Consider the following 16,212-nt stretch of genomic DNA (forward strand, 5'->3'; position numbering starts at 1 on the left):
TAACTGTCACACTTAATGCCTAGTATGTCTTAGGCTTATAATATTATTTATTAAAAGGAACAGCTGCTATCAGTCCATCTCAGAGTCACACAGTGCAAGACAGGAGATTTGTCTCAGTATCTGTGTATGTGAGATAGAAAACAGAAAGAATGGTGAAACACAGCAGTAGAGACAGTAGAGGTAACTGTGTTGTCCCCACCACGATACCTGTGCAGGGAAGGTAACACCTCCACAGACCACATCCAACACTACACAGCACTCTCAGAAGGGCTCCAGTAAGGCCAAGAGTCGGATCAGTTGAGCTGTGCTCCCTTCACTGGGGAATGCTGAGAACCAAGGGCAAGTGCACCCGGTCCTTCTGCAACCTCAAGGAGCGAACCACAAGCACAGAGCACACCATGCTGATGATAATGTAAAGCATCACGTGCTAAATGGTTGTCTGTTAGTTCAACTATGAACCAGAAAAGGCAACAGGACTGCTCTGCATACAGTCATTGCATTCATATATTTTAGAGGACAGAATAAACTATTGTGCTCCTGGCACAAATGCCACGCTGGTGGAACCCGTCGATTAAGAGGAGCCATTCATCTTGCCCATTACATCTGTGAAATTCAAAATTAATCTAGGGGAAAATGCAGCCTTGCAGCTTCATTAAACACTGGCATACATATCTACCTAAATATGTATTTATGTAGACAATCCTTGTTCATTTTCATCCTTTTTTCCTCCCTCAGCCTCAAAGCAGAAGCACTCTTCTTCCACAAGAAAAGAATGTTATTTCAAAAGGAGTTGGAAAATTGATCATGAAAGCAACAACATATTGAGATTCTGATATTTTTCATTTCTTTTTGAGACATTCCAAAAAATTCTTTACAGGGAAAAAATGAGAGGGGACCTTTTTATTATCAACAAAAAGAGGCAGGCATCATCTTGCAACATATGGTCCAAATTTTATTAGTCACTTGATTTGAAATAAATTTAAAGGGTAGACTACAGTTTGGGCTGAAAATCCCAGCCTTCTTTCTCAAAAAGGTGAGCTTCTAAATACTAGGGTTTAACTGCAGAATAAATAAATGATCAGTAGTAGACTGATGAGATTTAAGCAGTGGCAGACAGAGTAAACTAATTTTACTTTTGCTGTGGACCAAAAGCTAAGTAAAACCCAAGTCCTCAATAATCAGTGCAGAGTTCTAAGATACTGTTCACCCAAACTTTTTAGCATGACTGTACACATCTCAGAATATACCATTTCTGTTGAAAATGTCATTTGTTCTTAAGAACAGTCTGTGCTGCCAAAAATGCGTATGTTTTCCATGATGTTTCATTAAACGGATCGTTTTCCTCAGAGCAAAACATATAGCTTTTTAGGCTGCTGAATGTAGAGTAGTTCAGGTTTAAAATTCATTTCCACCTTCAATACCATGGTTATTTGCTTTGAGAAATTAGAAACGGCACATTATGCAGCCTGGATAAAAACAATTCCTTTTAGGAGGAAAATGACAAGGTAACATGGAGAGAAACCACTATCACAGCAGCAAGACCACTGTCATTGTCTCTCAAATTCTCAGGGGAAAAAAAAGGTCGAACTATTTTTCTCTTTTTAAAATCCTCATCATCCCTGGCAGCCAAACTAACCCTCTAACAAATCTTCAGAAGCTCTCAACATGGACAAAGACTAGAGAGGGAGGGAACTGCTGCCATCAATCCTGCCTGGAGTGGGTCCCAGGGCAAGAGGCACAAAAGGATTATCAGAGATCGTGGAAGGAGGGAGCAGAGCAAGTAAACAAAAAGAGATGGGAGTCATTTGGTGGCCCTTTTGCCCCATCTACCAAAGAGGGAACATGAGGACTGCTTGCAGCTGGAGGTTGTTTGATGAATCAATGCCAAAGCTTTAATATGGTCACACCTCAGCCTGTACTGGCTGAGATGGAGCTTTTGGGTTTCACCAGCAACTTATCTAAACACATGGCATAAACACAGGAGGTTTGAGAAAACTACAAGATGGTAATTTTTGGAAGTATTATGATTAGAGATTAGAAATGTTCTGTCAATAGTTATAATGAATTATCTGTTACCTGAAGTTACCTTATTTTTCTCCATGTGACACACAGATATAGTTAAGAACATAGTAACGTATTTACAATGTTACTTCTGTGGAAGACTTTTGTAAGAAACGCACACTGAGCACAAGACACATATCTCAGTGGTCTTTAAAAAGAGAGTGGACACACGTAATGACTTTACAAAATAAATCAAGCAGTCATGGTGTGGTTTCAGAGATGCCAGGTGTAACACCTGCCAAAGCCAACATACACTTTGCTTCTGAAAGTTATTCTAAGCATCTAAGCTGAAGTTTGCACAGTGAGCCAGGGGCTCATTACAAAGTGCAATATATCTCCAGGCTTCCAGGTTTACTCCATCCTCACAATATCCACACCCAGACTAGTTTTACTATAGTTCTGAGTTGGTCTTGGGGAAAAGAAAAGCTAACAAACAGTTACATGCATACTTAAAATGGAAATGAGCACCTCCAAATTAAACTAAGAGGGGAAAAAACGTGCATTAGACAAAATTAACTTTTTGCCAGCTGTGAGTGCTGTTTTTATAATCCATTTTGGACAGTGAGTTCAGCACAGATGGCAAAATAATTTCAGTCCTTCAAGGAACTCATATAATGTATTCTAATTACTAGACATAAAACTCCGCATATCAAAGCTGCTCAAAATTGCTAATATAATAAAACATACACAAGTATCTTCCATCTGGACCAGTCATTCCCTTTAAACAGGGAACGCAGCACACCTAAATTAACTTCCTACTCTGCATATTCATGTAACTCTGAAAACACACTTAACCAAAAGGCACGTGCCAGGTCAGTTTTATAAATGCATTTTAGGAAGACAAGAGATGACTGGCCTCCAAAAAGCACCTTCCTTCGACAGTAGCATGCTGCCCCAGGGCTTCACCATATGTGGAGAAGGGCACTCAGCTCCTTCCAGAAAACAACACAAGGCAAAGTCCAGGAGCAGCAGTCCCCACCTGCTCTGGTACATCACCCATCAGGGGCTGCTGGAAGCAGCTCTCCCCAGGGGCTAGTTATCCAGTAATTGTGTATGGCAGGGTGTCCCCTGCATCCCTCCAGAACAGCTGGCACTGCAGAGTCAGCAGCAAGACTCGACTGACTGATGGCTTGATGTGAAGTGTCAGCTACAACACTCACAACACCTTATGGACTCCAGCACGTACACAGGTGTAAAAACACTCTGTTTACACCAACACCACATTGTTCTGGCACCCACAGCACTTGCATTTGATGGCTGTTTGCAGCTCAGGCCCATGTGGTTTTACTTCACAGTAACAGGTACAATTAATCCAGTGGCATGCTAGCTAGCCTGACATTAAAATAAACCACTAGTAAGTTGTAGTTCTCTAACCAGCATCTCATTCCACCCAAGAAAGCTTGATTTTGTGGTATTTAGAAAAGAAGAAAAGCCACCAGCTTACACTGAACACGAGAGGAACGTGAAGATTTGAAGGCAGAGGGGATGGATGTACTGTGCTTCCAGAACCACTTCCTACCAGTTCAGGATCAGAGTTTAACTGAAGTCAGAGAAACTGCAAGGCAGCATTCGAGTATCTTCCACTTCCTTTCAAATAAGCCATCTACAGCCTGAGCTTTTTATCTTTAAACTGCGTGATGTGTTGTCCAAATATAAATTCAGATAAGTTCCTGTGCTGCACCGAGCTCCCACTCAAAAGAAGCGAAGCAACAACAAGCGACACAAATCTTTAAAACATGTAGGTGGTTCTGCTCATCACCCATTCCTCCCTTTCTGCCCTGCAATGCTCCTCTACTGCTACTTCCTGCATCAAGGCTCCACCATCCACCTACACTGACACTGGACAGGGAAGAGGCAGCGATGACAATCTTAAGAGAAACATAAAAGGCTCGCAGTAAATCTCCTCTGAACTCCATGCACCTTCCAGTCCTATGCTCTGACCACCACTCAGGCATCTGGCCTTGCACTGGCAAGAAAATCTCTTCTAAAACAGCTAACAAGGAGGCAGAAGAATGCACCTATTTGTAAGTTCTCATGAAAGGGGAGGTGACAGGTTTTGGTTTTTTTAAATACCTTCAAGGAAGAAAACAAGGCCAGAGAATACACGAAGTATCAGTTTTGCCTGGCAGTGAGTGACATTTCACAATAAGAATATGCTAATTTTGTATGCCATTGCATGGCCACCCTCCTTGGCAAAGAGCTTTTTCCCTATGGAGTCTAAATTTTTCTTATCATTCCCTTCGTCATTTAACAATCTATGGCTACTACCTTCTGATGGCTTTTACTTTCCCCTTCACTTCACTTGTGAGAAAGCTTTTTTTTAAAAATCCTACTGAAAATTTCAAAATCCCCTAACATTCATCTGAGAGTTACAGCTCCAAGATCTTGTTCTGGAATCCTTCAATTTCTGCAGCATTTGTGGCTGAATCCCCAACCTACTGAGCTAGTCATTGCCTTAAAACCCCCAACTTCTACTCTTACTTCTGTAAATTCACGTATTTATTTCTATAACTTTAGACAGACTTATTATGTCATGGACTTTTATTCACTGATGTTCTACTTCCATTTTCTTAGCCCTTTCCTCACCCTCAGTAACTTCATTATGAATAAATCAACCTGATTTAGATAAATCATAAGAGACAATAGAAAACCAGAAGAAATCTTTGAAACTGTAATAGTAGGTTTGGTTTGGTAATTCTGTTAGTGGTAAACAAAAACATGAATTTTACAAAGCTTAATAAAGAGTCAAAGCTACTGGTGAAGAATAAATTTCAATTGCCATTATAGTATCATCCTTAAAATTAGTATAAACCATAAAGACCGTAAATAATATAGACCAAATGCAATAAAAACTGAACAAAACAAGAAACAGAAAGAACTATCAGTGGGTGAAAGGACAGGACTGAAGATACTAAGAGAGTCAAGATCTGAAAAGTGAATTCTCTTGCTTTTTAAAGAAGCATTTTCACTGGAACTGGTTTGACATTTAAGAAGCAAGACAGCTACTGCTATGGCAATATGCAGTAGCCCTTGCTTTAAAAACAACAAAAGACAGAGATGGCACAGGAAGATGTGAGGACTAAGGCAACTCAAACCGTGCCCTTTTGTTGCATGGCATGAAAAAAGCATTTTCTTTTCAAATTGTCACACACTGGTACGAGGTTATCAAGCTATCACAGAACGGAGAACAAAACAAAATTAGATCAACAAGCTGTTCTCAGAACATAAGCAAGTGGGTAATAAGTTTCTGCTCTCAAATATGAAATCAGTCATTGTGACTTCATCTGTAGGGCAAGCTTTTTCTATTAAGAATCTCTGAATGGTTCAGTGGGCAGCAGAGGCCAGTAACTCTGGACTGCCCCAATGCATTTCAGTATCATGGTAGGATGACAGAAGACATGTTACAGCTGACTCTTTCAAGATCAGCCCAGAAAGAACAAGGGCATTTTCAATAATAAACTGTCACCTCAGCTTTATTCAAAATACTTTACAAGAAAGAAGCCCACTGTGCACAGACTGTACAAAAATTATCCCCCAAGGGCAGAAGAAAGAGAGACAAAATTGTCCAACAACAGTCCCAGTGACTCCCACAGCAACCAATTTTTGAAGTTGTTTTAACAGGCACTGGAGAGAACCTCTTTAGAAAGGACAAAAAGGCAATGGAGCAGAAGAGGCAAAAAAAGAAAGGGATGCTCCCTACAGACTGAGCTCTCCAGCACATGCCTACACTTAGGTTTTCAGAAGAATAAGCTCTGTAGTGTTTCCCAAGGATGGCACTTACTTCCTGGCAGTACTGGAGAATCCCTTCTTTCGTCCCAATGCAGGTCTTGGTGCCGGAGGGGTCCGACTCCCACTTGCCGTTCTGCACATTCATGTGCATGTTGAGTTTGCCACAGAACATGGCAATCTGAGGCTCTGCCAGCAACCCGGCATTTCCATCAGCAGGCACCTGGAAGGAGAAGGAAAAAAAAAAGTTTTAACCTCACATCTGACATTTCAGTCCATCCAAAGCAGGAATAGCTCAAGCAAGACTGAAACAAACTCTATATTCAACCACCCATGGCAGGAAAGGCTGAAATTTTCGACTCATGCAGATTTGAGAAATATAATGCAGGGTCTTCATAGAAATCCACATTACAATAGTTGTAACAGATTTTAAAGCTCTAATCAAGCTATTTTGTGGTCCAAAATTGTCTTCTTACCCACTTGGGATAAACACAGAATAATGAACACAGCTGGAGCATAATTACAGAAGTTTAATTTTTCAAACATACCTGGTGTACTGAGGGGGGAAGGGTCCACTAACAACTAAACTAAAACAGTAACAAGTTTTTCCCAGGAGTTTCATAAAAACTCCACAATGTATCTTTTTTTTAAGCCTCTCTCTGTAGTTCATCTATGTGCTAAGCAAACAGGTAAGAGACAAGTCAAGAGCTCTCCACTGCCCCTCATGCTCCAAAGGCGGGTCCATTGCATTCAAGGTACAGCAGAGGACGCATTTAGGTCTAAATATCTATTTTTAACTTTTAATCCTTCAGCAAGAAGGCTTTTCAAGACGAGAATTAAAAACATTTTATAATTTCATGATCAACTGCAGAAACAGAATGACAGTATTACAGGAAGTATGCAAACCCCCTGTGTTAGTTATCTTTGTTTAAAGAAATGCAAAAAAGACTTCATCGATTTTATATGCCTACAGTAATAATTAAAAAAAAAAAATCTCACTAAGAAACACTGCAGGAGTGGCAGGAGTGAACATCTAACTACCCACTGGATTAGCACTGCAAGTGAAAATGCCACAATTAAAACAAGCATTTCATTAATTTTGGAGGTGTTTTAGAGAAAGGAAAGAACATTTATTTTCCTGCCTTCTTTAAGAATCTAAAATGTTAGCACAATTTGGCTTTAAAAACAAAAAAGCAGGAACACCTCGACTGGCAGAGACTTCCCTTTACTATCGCAATTTCTCTTCTCCTGTGAAACTAGTGAGCTCTGTACAATTTAACAGTCAACCATCACTGTCCTTCAACTGGGTAACTGGAGAATTTTCCAATAACTGCAATGACATCTTGTCTGGCTTGCCCTGATCAGCAAAACTATCACAGGCTTACTCCTTCTAATGTTTTCAGAAACTCTGGAGAGCAACACAAAAGTGACACATCTATAACAATCTGCAAAAAAAAAAAAAAAAAATCCTCCAAATTAATGATCTCATTTTTCTTTATAGATGCAACATAACTCTATCAAAATTTCAATAAAACCAGAAATGAGTCATTCCACAGGTGATGTGTGAATGTGAACTCTATTCCCAGTCGGCTCCCCCAACTGAGATCTCTATTAAGTTAATAAAGCACACAGCAGTCACACTGCGGCAGATTCTAAAATTTTTTTCACTCCAAATCCTAAGGTGTAAATTTACTGAGAACTTGCCTTGTGTTTTTATAGCAGGGAGCTTTTTGATATTTTTTCCCCTGGCTAAAAAGGCAGATAGAGTTGGCGGGGTGGGGGGGAGAGAAGTGCTATCAATTTAACAAACACAACAACCTGTGACTGTCTACTTAAAATCTCATTCCCTTCAGAAAAGCCATGACATCTCCCAGCTTAATGAAATTACTATAGCAAGTCACAATCACATTTAGCCTTCTATATTTTGAGCTGACAGGGCCACACTAATGACCAGCTCAGCACATCACTTCATCTTATTGATTTGGACAGTTAAATGTTTCTAATCATATAGAAATATGGAGGCAATTAACAGACACTGTAGACCAACTAAAGCATTCAGACCATAGAATCAAAGAATCATTTAGGTTGAATAAGGCTTTTAAGATTATTGAGCCCAACTGTAAACCCAGCACTGTCAAGTAAAACACAAAATAAACCCCCCAAAATAAAAGATAAAATTTAGGTGAGATAACAACTAATTTCAAGAGAGGTCTCTATGGTGCGCATGTTCCTCATAATGTAAAAACTAATGAATTATTACTGATTTTAAGAGACAACCAACAGTAGTTTGATCACAAAGGGGACTGAACAGTATTTGGGGGGAGGGGTGGGGAAACGTAGCACTTCTTTTAAAACACACTTACAAACATGAAGAACAACTCAAAAAAAAGGCAGTAGACTGAAATGTTAGCAAAACAGATGTCGCAATAAGCAATTTGTCCCATGCATATTGTCATAATATTTTAAACACACATTAATGAATGAATGATTGAATGAATGAATGAATGAATCCCTGGTTACATAAAGGTATATCCAGCTAAAATACATGATTTTGTAACATGAGCTGGTTACAAATTTTATATACCACTCAAGTTTTCTTCATAGCCAATGCTTTAATTAATTTACGTTCATTCCCTGACAGGAAAAAGTATCTGCATTACAATGCAATTAAATACAATCTACAGCACCGATCTACACAGATAAGCCGCTTCTATACAGCAATACTGAACAACATAGAGCCATAGTCCAGTTTGTTACAATAATGCCTACAGTGGCAAATCCCTCCTTGACTAATCCTAAAGCTCTCAGGCAGATTAGTCTCCTGAAGAATAACTCATGCGACACAAATTCCATTAACAGCAACTATTTACTTTATTAGCATTCTCCAAAAGTAAAAACTCCAAGCATATTAATGGAACTGTAATCACATATTATTTCATCTACTTTGCATATGACCTCAAAGAAGTAGCATGTGGTTTTTTTCCTGCCCCCTGGCAAATCATTAAGTATCAGACCAATTAGCAGAGCATCTCGAGGTAACTCCAAATGATACGCACAGGTCTTCTCAGGATATCTAGTTTTCAAAGACCAGGTAAGAACACTACTCATCACTTCCACAAGACATCCAGATCAAAGATCAATGCCTAGAATGGGAACTGCCTAAATTTGAAAAATGGCAACTACAGGATTCTGAAAAAAAATTACCCTAGTTGGTTTTACACTACTTACAGCTCTGTGTAAATTCATTATTGTAACACATCACAAGACATCCAACCACCAGCCTGACATCTTTTCATATAGAAAACAAAATTATTAACTTTCAGAAGCGTAGTCAGGGTACAGGTTCTGAAAGCAAGGCTCCACAGTCAATGCTGACATCAGGGTTTCCCTTAAAGAATTCCAGCATTTCAGAGACCTGCTTTCCAGCCTCAGGATTCATTTCACATCCAATTGTGACGTTTCCTTCTTCTGAGCAGCTAAAAGCTGAAATGCTTAAAATATTTTGTAGGAAAGACATTTAAAATACCTTTCAAGGATGAGTTTTCAGTGTTTTGCATACTCTCAAAGAAAAAGCAGGTGAGGATACTAAAACAAAACATCCAATTGACTGGAATCAGAAGACAACTCCATAAGATAAAGCCCACTGGGTATATAACTGTTTTGGATATTGAAAGAAGAGGGACATAATGCAGCCGTTTTCCCTTCAGATTGGTCAAAGTAGGACAAAACAAGGTCAATCCTGGCAAAGCTACCTAAATGACACTGTTTAAGTACTGGAGTCCATCTTTGAAAATAGGTGTTTTTGTTTTGAGAGGGAAAACAGTCGTTATATTCATTTGAAGTCAGAATGTTGACCTTCATACAATACAGAAAAAAAACCCCAAGAAACAAAACATAGCAGCACTAAAAGACTAAGATGAAGGAAATCTGTTTCCTTCCCACGTTAAGATGTAGTACAGAGACTTCTCTGCCTTTCTGTCTTCCAGGCCTGGCAATTTAGCACATCTACTTGAGGAGCGATTCAAAGGGTCTTCAGTGCATCACTGCACTCCATGTCCACAGGGCATGATGGATGCTATTTATACCGTTTCTGAGACATTCATAAAGGATTCTGGTGGAGTAGAGAGGACTGAAAGAAGTTTATCTTATAACAAAATTAAAATAAGGAATACATGACATTAACAAAAAAACGTGTGGAGTTTTTTAGCTCACTACCATTCCATCTTAAAATCAAAAGGTCTATCAAACACCATCATTTTAAGACAAAGCAAAGCCCTCTCCCATCCACACTCTCTGACATTGCTTTGTGCAGTTACAAAAGCAATTAGTGTATTTGCTAACAGCTCTCCATAATCCCTATTTCACCAGCAAGTGTTGCCTTTTCTTCACAACTCAGGTTATATTCAGAAAACAAAGGCTGCAAGGTTTTACCCTCAAGAGGTTTTCCATCAAGGAACCAAAGTAACTCAGCTTCACTCCAGATAGCTCTGCTATTAACTTATAATTAAGGACTAAAACATATATGGAAATAAGCATCAGACCTTGCATGTGCTGTTATTAAACACTGAAACATCAAAAACCATTCTCCAGAAGTCCCTACAACAGTTCTTATGATTTAGGTTGCTTTATTCTGCAAACACTAACCTGAAGCCCTTTTCGTAAGCCTTCAAAGCATATTTAATTTGTATTAATTGCTTCATCTGCAATTACTTCTGAGGGGAGGACATTCAATAACAACCTCCATGTCTACAACTTGCTCAAGAAAACAAATGTTCTCCTTGTTTTAGATTATTAAAATAATCGCTCTCTGCTTTCCATTTTTAATGCTAACACCAAATCCAGACCTTCAACCAGGAAGTCAAGAGACTACAATTTAAAGGTTTAACAACATCTGCTGGAAGTGAAAGTCAAAAGAGGGTTCAAATAATGTGAAGAATTAATCATATCATCAGGGTAACACATCACCCTTCCAATCCATGGCTGTGCTTCCTCCAACCTTTATACCATATTTGGGTTGAAATTTGAGGTTTCTCATTAACTAAAGCAGCACCAATTTGCATGCAGAGCACTTTGCTTCCCTTATGACTATTAACAGAATTTTAAAAATTCTGTCTTTGAAGTGGGGCCACTCATAACTGCTTTTTTCTATAAAGAACACAGTAAAAATTAAATGAGTGCAAAAGGACTCCCTGCTTGCCTTACACATTCAGTGAGCAAAACGTGATACAGATCTTTTCTCCAGTGGAAAGATTAAGTTTATTCCACTGGACTCCACTCTGCTGCTCCCTACAAATGAATGTCACTGCTCAATTCCAGAAGTTTGTGGTCCAAACCAGGCAAATGCCTTGAAAATATAGGCTTGTGTCACCAGATACAAATCCATGGTTTCTTGCCCACTGGTTAACCACCAACTTTGGCAGACTGTATTCTGTTATACTCTGCTGTAGAGTTCCTGTTTGAGCCATAAAATACTACTTCTCCTCCTAGCTTTATTAGGAATCTACGCAGAACACAAATGCTTTAAAGACTATTTATATTTTAAAATCTGCTCATGTAGATACACAATGGAAAAAAAAATCTCATTCTTAAAAACGCAATCAAGGAAAAAAGACTAAAAAAATAAAGAGCCCAACTTAGAAAAGGAGGAAACATCTTTTTATTGTCTCCCCACAACTTAGGATGGCTGTTTGTCAAAACCAAGGAAAATTTTCCATCTCCTCACTTCTCCCTAGAGATGAACACTGTCGCAAGAGTAAGAGGTTGTCAAAATCAACATGAATAATTTAAAAACAGTGGTTTATTGTATAATGTTCATATAGAAACAGCACCAGCAATTATGGTTGTCAACAGCCTAGAGAAATAGGTCAGAAAAACATTTTACGGATTGCTCAATAAAATTACTCCCTCTGGAAGACAAATGTTTCTGGTAACCAGTAGAGAACTACAGAAAACCCTGGGCAGACCCGTATTTCCTTTACAGAAATCCATGACCCAATATTTTTTTGAGAAACAGATTCCACTGAAAAGCTTCTGGGAGAGTTGAGATGTTTATTTGCTCTAACTATAACCTATTTAACCCAATGCAAATACCTGTGTCCTGTCCCCTCAGTCTGCTTCACATGATGCCAAAAGGCACCACAACAGTGTAGTGCCCACATCTGCACCACAGCTCAAGGACCACTTGCTCCACAAACAAATTAAAAGAAAGTTTCTCTTCCAGCCTGTACAGGAAGCAATACTACTCTCAAAACTGTCTTCTGGCAGTCAACCATTCTCCTCTCCCACACCCTTCACAAGGTCCTGAGGCACACGTTGCATTTATTACACACATCTCAGCTTCAGCGCTTCCCTCAGGTCACGTTCCAAAAACTAGCAGAATGCCACCCCAACCCAGCACCAGGTATTTGTCTACTCTGAAATCATAAGAAGTATCAAAATCAAACCAAAGACATGCCAGGACTAAGCACTGAGTTCACAAGACTCTCTCATGGAGCAACTGGGGGAGTGTCCTAGCAAGTCAGAGAAGCTAGATCTTTGCATCAGCTACAGGAACATAACACAAATACATTTGTCTATAACTAAGTGCACTGTCAAGCATTTCCTACCTACCACCAACACAACGGAGCCTCCTACCAGCAACATGTCTGCTTCCAAAAAAAACAGCTAAAAGCCACACTCCCTCAATCTCCAACAGAGTGTCCTAATTTAAGAAGATGTGAAGGTGTCTGAATGTGTTCAGAGGAGGACAAAGGTGGTGAAAGGGCTGGAAGGAATGTTTTCCTATGAGGAGCAGCTGAGGACTCTTCCCCAAACTTATCTAGTTCGGAGAAAAGGAGGCTGAGGAAGCTTTCTACAGCTTCCTAAGGAGGGAGGTGGAGAGGGAGGTGCTGAGCTCTTCTGCCTGGGATCCAGTGATGGGACGAATGGGAATGATTCAGTGCTTTGCCATGGGAGGTTCAGACTGGAGACTAGGAAGCCCTTCTTTGCCAAGAGGGTGCTCAAACACTGGATCAGGTTTCCTGGAGAGGAGGTCAATGCCCCAAGCCTGTCAGAGGCAAGTGGGCAATGACCTTAGTGACAGACTGTAACTTGGTGAGCCCTGAACTGGTCAGGCAGCTGGACTAGGGGACCACTGGAGCTCCCTTCCAGATGAAACACTCTACTCTATTCTAACCTCTAAAGTCACTTTGGTCACAACCAGACCAGCAGCACAAGCAGTTTGGCATGTTGTCATGATATGCATCACTGAAGGCGAGGGGCACAACTCACACCCAATCGAAGGGCTCTTTCGGATTCATCTTAAAGAGTCCACAGCCAAATTTACAGATCTCACAGTGAGCCATCGATGTAAGAGCAACTGAAAACCTTCACATCCACCACGTCTCCCCAGCCTGCACGTACCTCCACATGGTTCAGTCCCAATTTATTATAAACTGCCATTTTGCTTACCATAATGCTTTTAAGAAGCATTAAATCTAGTGCAGCACCAACTAGCCATTAACATGGGGGACAGAGAGGGTAGAGGGGGCAAAAGAAAATCAAGATTTTACAAGCTGAATAGAAAGTGCATTTAGAAGATGGAAATTAAAAAAAAAAAAAAAAAAAAAAAAGAAGCTCATCTTGCTTCCAAGCCATTCATTTAGATTTTGAAACAGTCTTTGGTCATTTACATGTGTTGACTAATAGCAGTAGGATAAACAAGAAACAGATAAATAAAAAACAATCCTGTCAGAATTAATTATCTTCTATTCATCTGGAAAAATAAAAAAGGAAAAAAAAAGATGAAATCCAGTAAGTGTGCAAGTTTGACAAAAGAAGTGTTTAACAATATCAAGAAATATGACAAGTGTTATGATTTCTTCTGGTACATGTGCAGAAATTATGATTCTGCATTTAAATCTCATCGCCTGCAAGGCTATCAGTACCCCAAAACAAACATAAGACTCTGTTTTACAGAACAAATTAAGGTTTTGCACTAAAACAAATCATAATAAACCACCAATTTCTGCACTGTATTTTCTATTCCAACACTCAGAGCCCATATCACTTATTTTATCCTAAATACATTATGTAGAAGAAAAGAAGAGCATATTTCACAGCAATGCAACAGACTGCAGAACTATTCCAAGCTCAGTAATAACTTCTGGGATCCTATCATACCCATGAAACTCACTGCTGCAAAACTGAAACTACAAGGTGAGAGCAAGTATTAAAAAAAGTCCTAAATAAGGTCTAGTTTGCATTTATATTAGAGCACTTTTTTTTTTGCAAAAGGGTAACCAGTTTTGATGTAAGTTATATTTTAAACCTATTTCAATGCATGTGTACCTGGGAAAGATGTGAAAAGGAAAATTACTATATGCAGAGACAGACTCAATACCATGAATCAAATTTAAATTATATCTATTCAGTCAAATATTGAAGAACAATCCTAGTTCAATGAACTTGATAAACAGGTTAACACTTGAGCAATGTCAGCTTCCCAAATGAACTTTAGCCCTCAAATGTCAGTGCTTGGCAATTCACTGATTTATTTTTAAACAGAACAGCAGCCTCCAGTTTTCAGGAACTAATCTGAAGTAGCTGATGACTTTAAGATAGTTTCACATCTCATTCATCACATCTCCAGCACGATGCTTAAACACCCCAAGAAAGAAGAGTTCTCCTGTATAGTATCCTCACTCCTTTTTTATACTATTTATTTTTCAACTTTTCCTGATAAAACTGGGCTGTAAAAGGATAGTTTGTAAGAGGATGGTATTCCATTTGAGGGATGCCTACATCTTACCTCCCCTCCAGAAACTTTATTAGTACTCAACCTCTCACGGAATTGTATCGCTATCATTCAATCACAAACTGGCCTGGGTTGAAAGAGACCTTAAAGATCATCCAGTTCCAACTACATCAGACTACTCAGAGCTCCATCCAGCCTGGCCTTGAACACTGCCAAGGATGGGGCAGCCACAGCTTCTCTGGGCAACCTTTGCCAGGGCCTCACCACCCTCAGAGGGCAGAATCCCCTCCCTCCCCTGCTGCCCACACTGCTTTGGATGCAGTCCAGGGGGTTTCTGGGCTCCCAGTGCACATAGCTGGGTCATGTTCAGCCTCTCACCCACCAGCACCCCCAAGCCCTTATGTGCAGGGCTGCCCTCGATCTGTTCATCTCCAGCCTGGACTGATACCAGGGGCTGCCCTGACCCAGGTGCAGCACCAGAACTTGGTCTTGTTAAACCTCATGTGATTCCCATGGGCCCATTTCTCAAAATTTCCTGGTCCCTCTAGAGGCATCCTGTCCTTCAGGTGTGTCACTGCACCACTCACCTTGGTGTCATCAGCAAATCTGCTGAGGGTGCACTCGATTATATTAGTGAAGATATTAAATAACACTGGCCCCAGTACAGAGTCCCGAGGGACACCACTTGTCACTGATGTCCATCTGAGCTGTTGACCAACACCCCCTGGATGTGACCGTCCAACCCTGTTATCCATCTAACAGCCCACCCATTGAACCCATCTTTGGAGAGAAGGATGTTGTGGGGGACATGGGAAAGGCCTTAACAGAAATCCAGATAAATGACGTCTGTAGCCCTTCCCTTGTTCACTGATGTTGTCACTCCATCAGAGAAGAGCACTGGGCTGGTCAGGCAGGACTTGCCCTTGGTGAAGCTGTGCTGGCTGTCCCAGATCACCTCCCTGTCCTCCATATGCCTAAGCACAGCTTCTAGAAGGATCTTTAGAAGTATTCTGAAGGAGGAAGAAAGGAAATAACTTACCAATATTACCTCTTCAGCACTCTTTCAATTCTTTTTAGATTCATATGGACAAATCAGCAGACTTTGTATGCAGTACAGTCCCAGAACAGACAACAATATGATTGCAAACACTTCTGTTTAGGTCTTTGGACTCGTAACTTTCTAAATAAATAAATAAATACTAATAATAACTTAAAAAACAAACAACCAACAACAACAACCACATTACAAAAGCCACAATACTGGAGTTGCACTTCCAAACATGACTCTTGTATGACTGATTTATTACAAAGTGCTAACATCCTGTATTTTTTACAATATACTAATTAGACAAAGTGAGTTAAGGTATACAAGGCACAAGAATTTTCCTGAAACAAACTTCCTTGGAAAAGATATACCGGATTTTCCAGATTTCAAAAATCGTGTAGGCTTGCATCATTTTCCTGTTGTAGAAAGACAACACTAACTGACCGAACTAATTACTCAAAACCTACAGAATTATTACTGCAGTGGAGCAACTATACTGTGCACTTTGTGAGCTCCACCAAGAAGGAACCTGCTCAGCAGATTTTTCCTGTGTTTCAGTCTGAACAAACACTTCTCTACCAGAGCAAAGCTCACCACAGCCAGAACTGAAATACTGCTTGTGAAACAAGACTTCCACCCTGCACCA

General features: G+C 39.9%; 1 protein-coding gene across 3 annotated transcripts in view; it reads right to left on the reverse strand.

Moving 5' to 3' along the window:
• Positions 1–16,212, reverse strand: part of APP (amyloid beta precursor protein) — a 200,977-nt gene that overhangs the window by 155,678 nt on the left and 29,087 nt on the right. For all 3 annotated transcript variants that reach the window (XM_050332717.1, XM_050332718.1, XM_050332719.1), the window contains exon 2: positions 5,843–6,010. In XM_050332717.1, coding sequence (XP_050188674.1) covers positions 5,843–6,010 — 168 coding nt within the window. The remainder of the gene's footprint in view (positions 1–5,842; positions 6,011–16,212) is intronic.

The sequence above is a fragment of the Myiozetetes cayanensis genome, unplaced genomic scaffold (genome assembly GCF_022539395.1).
Source record: "Myiozetetes cayanensis isolate MyiCay16 unplaced genomic scaffold, myiCay2020 scf5-8, whole genome shotgun sequence".
NCBI lineage: Eukaryota > Metazoa > Chordata > Aves > Passeriformes > Tyrannidae > Myiozetetes > Myiozetetes cayanensis.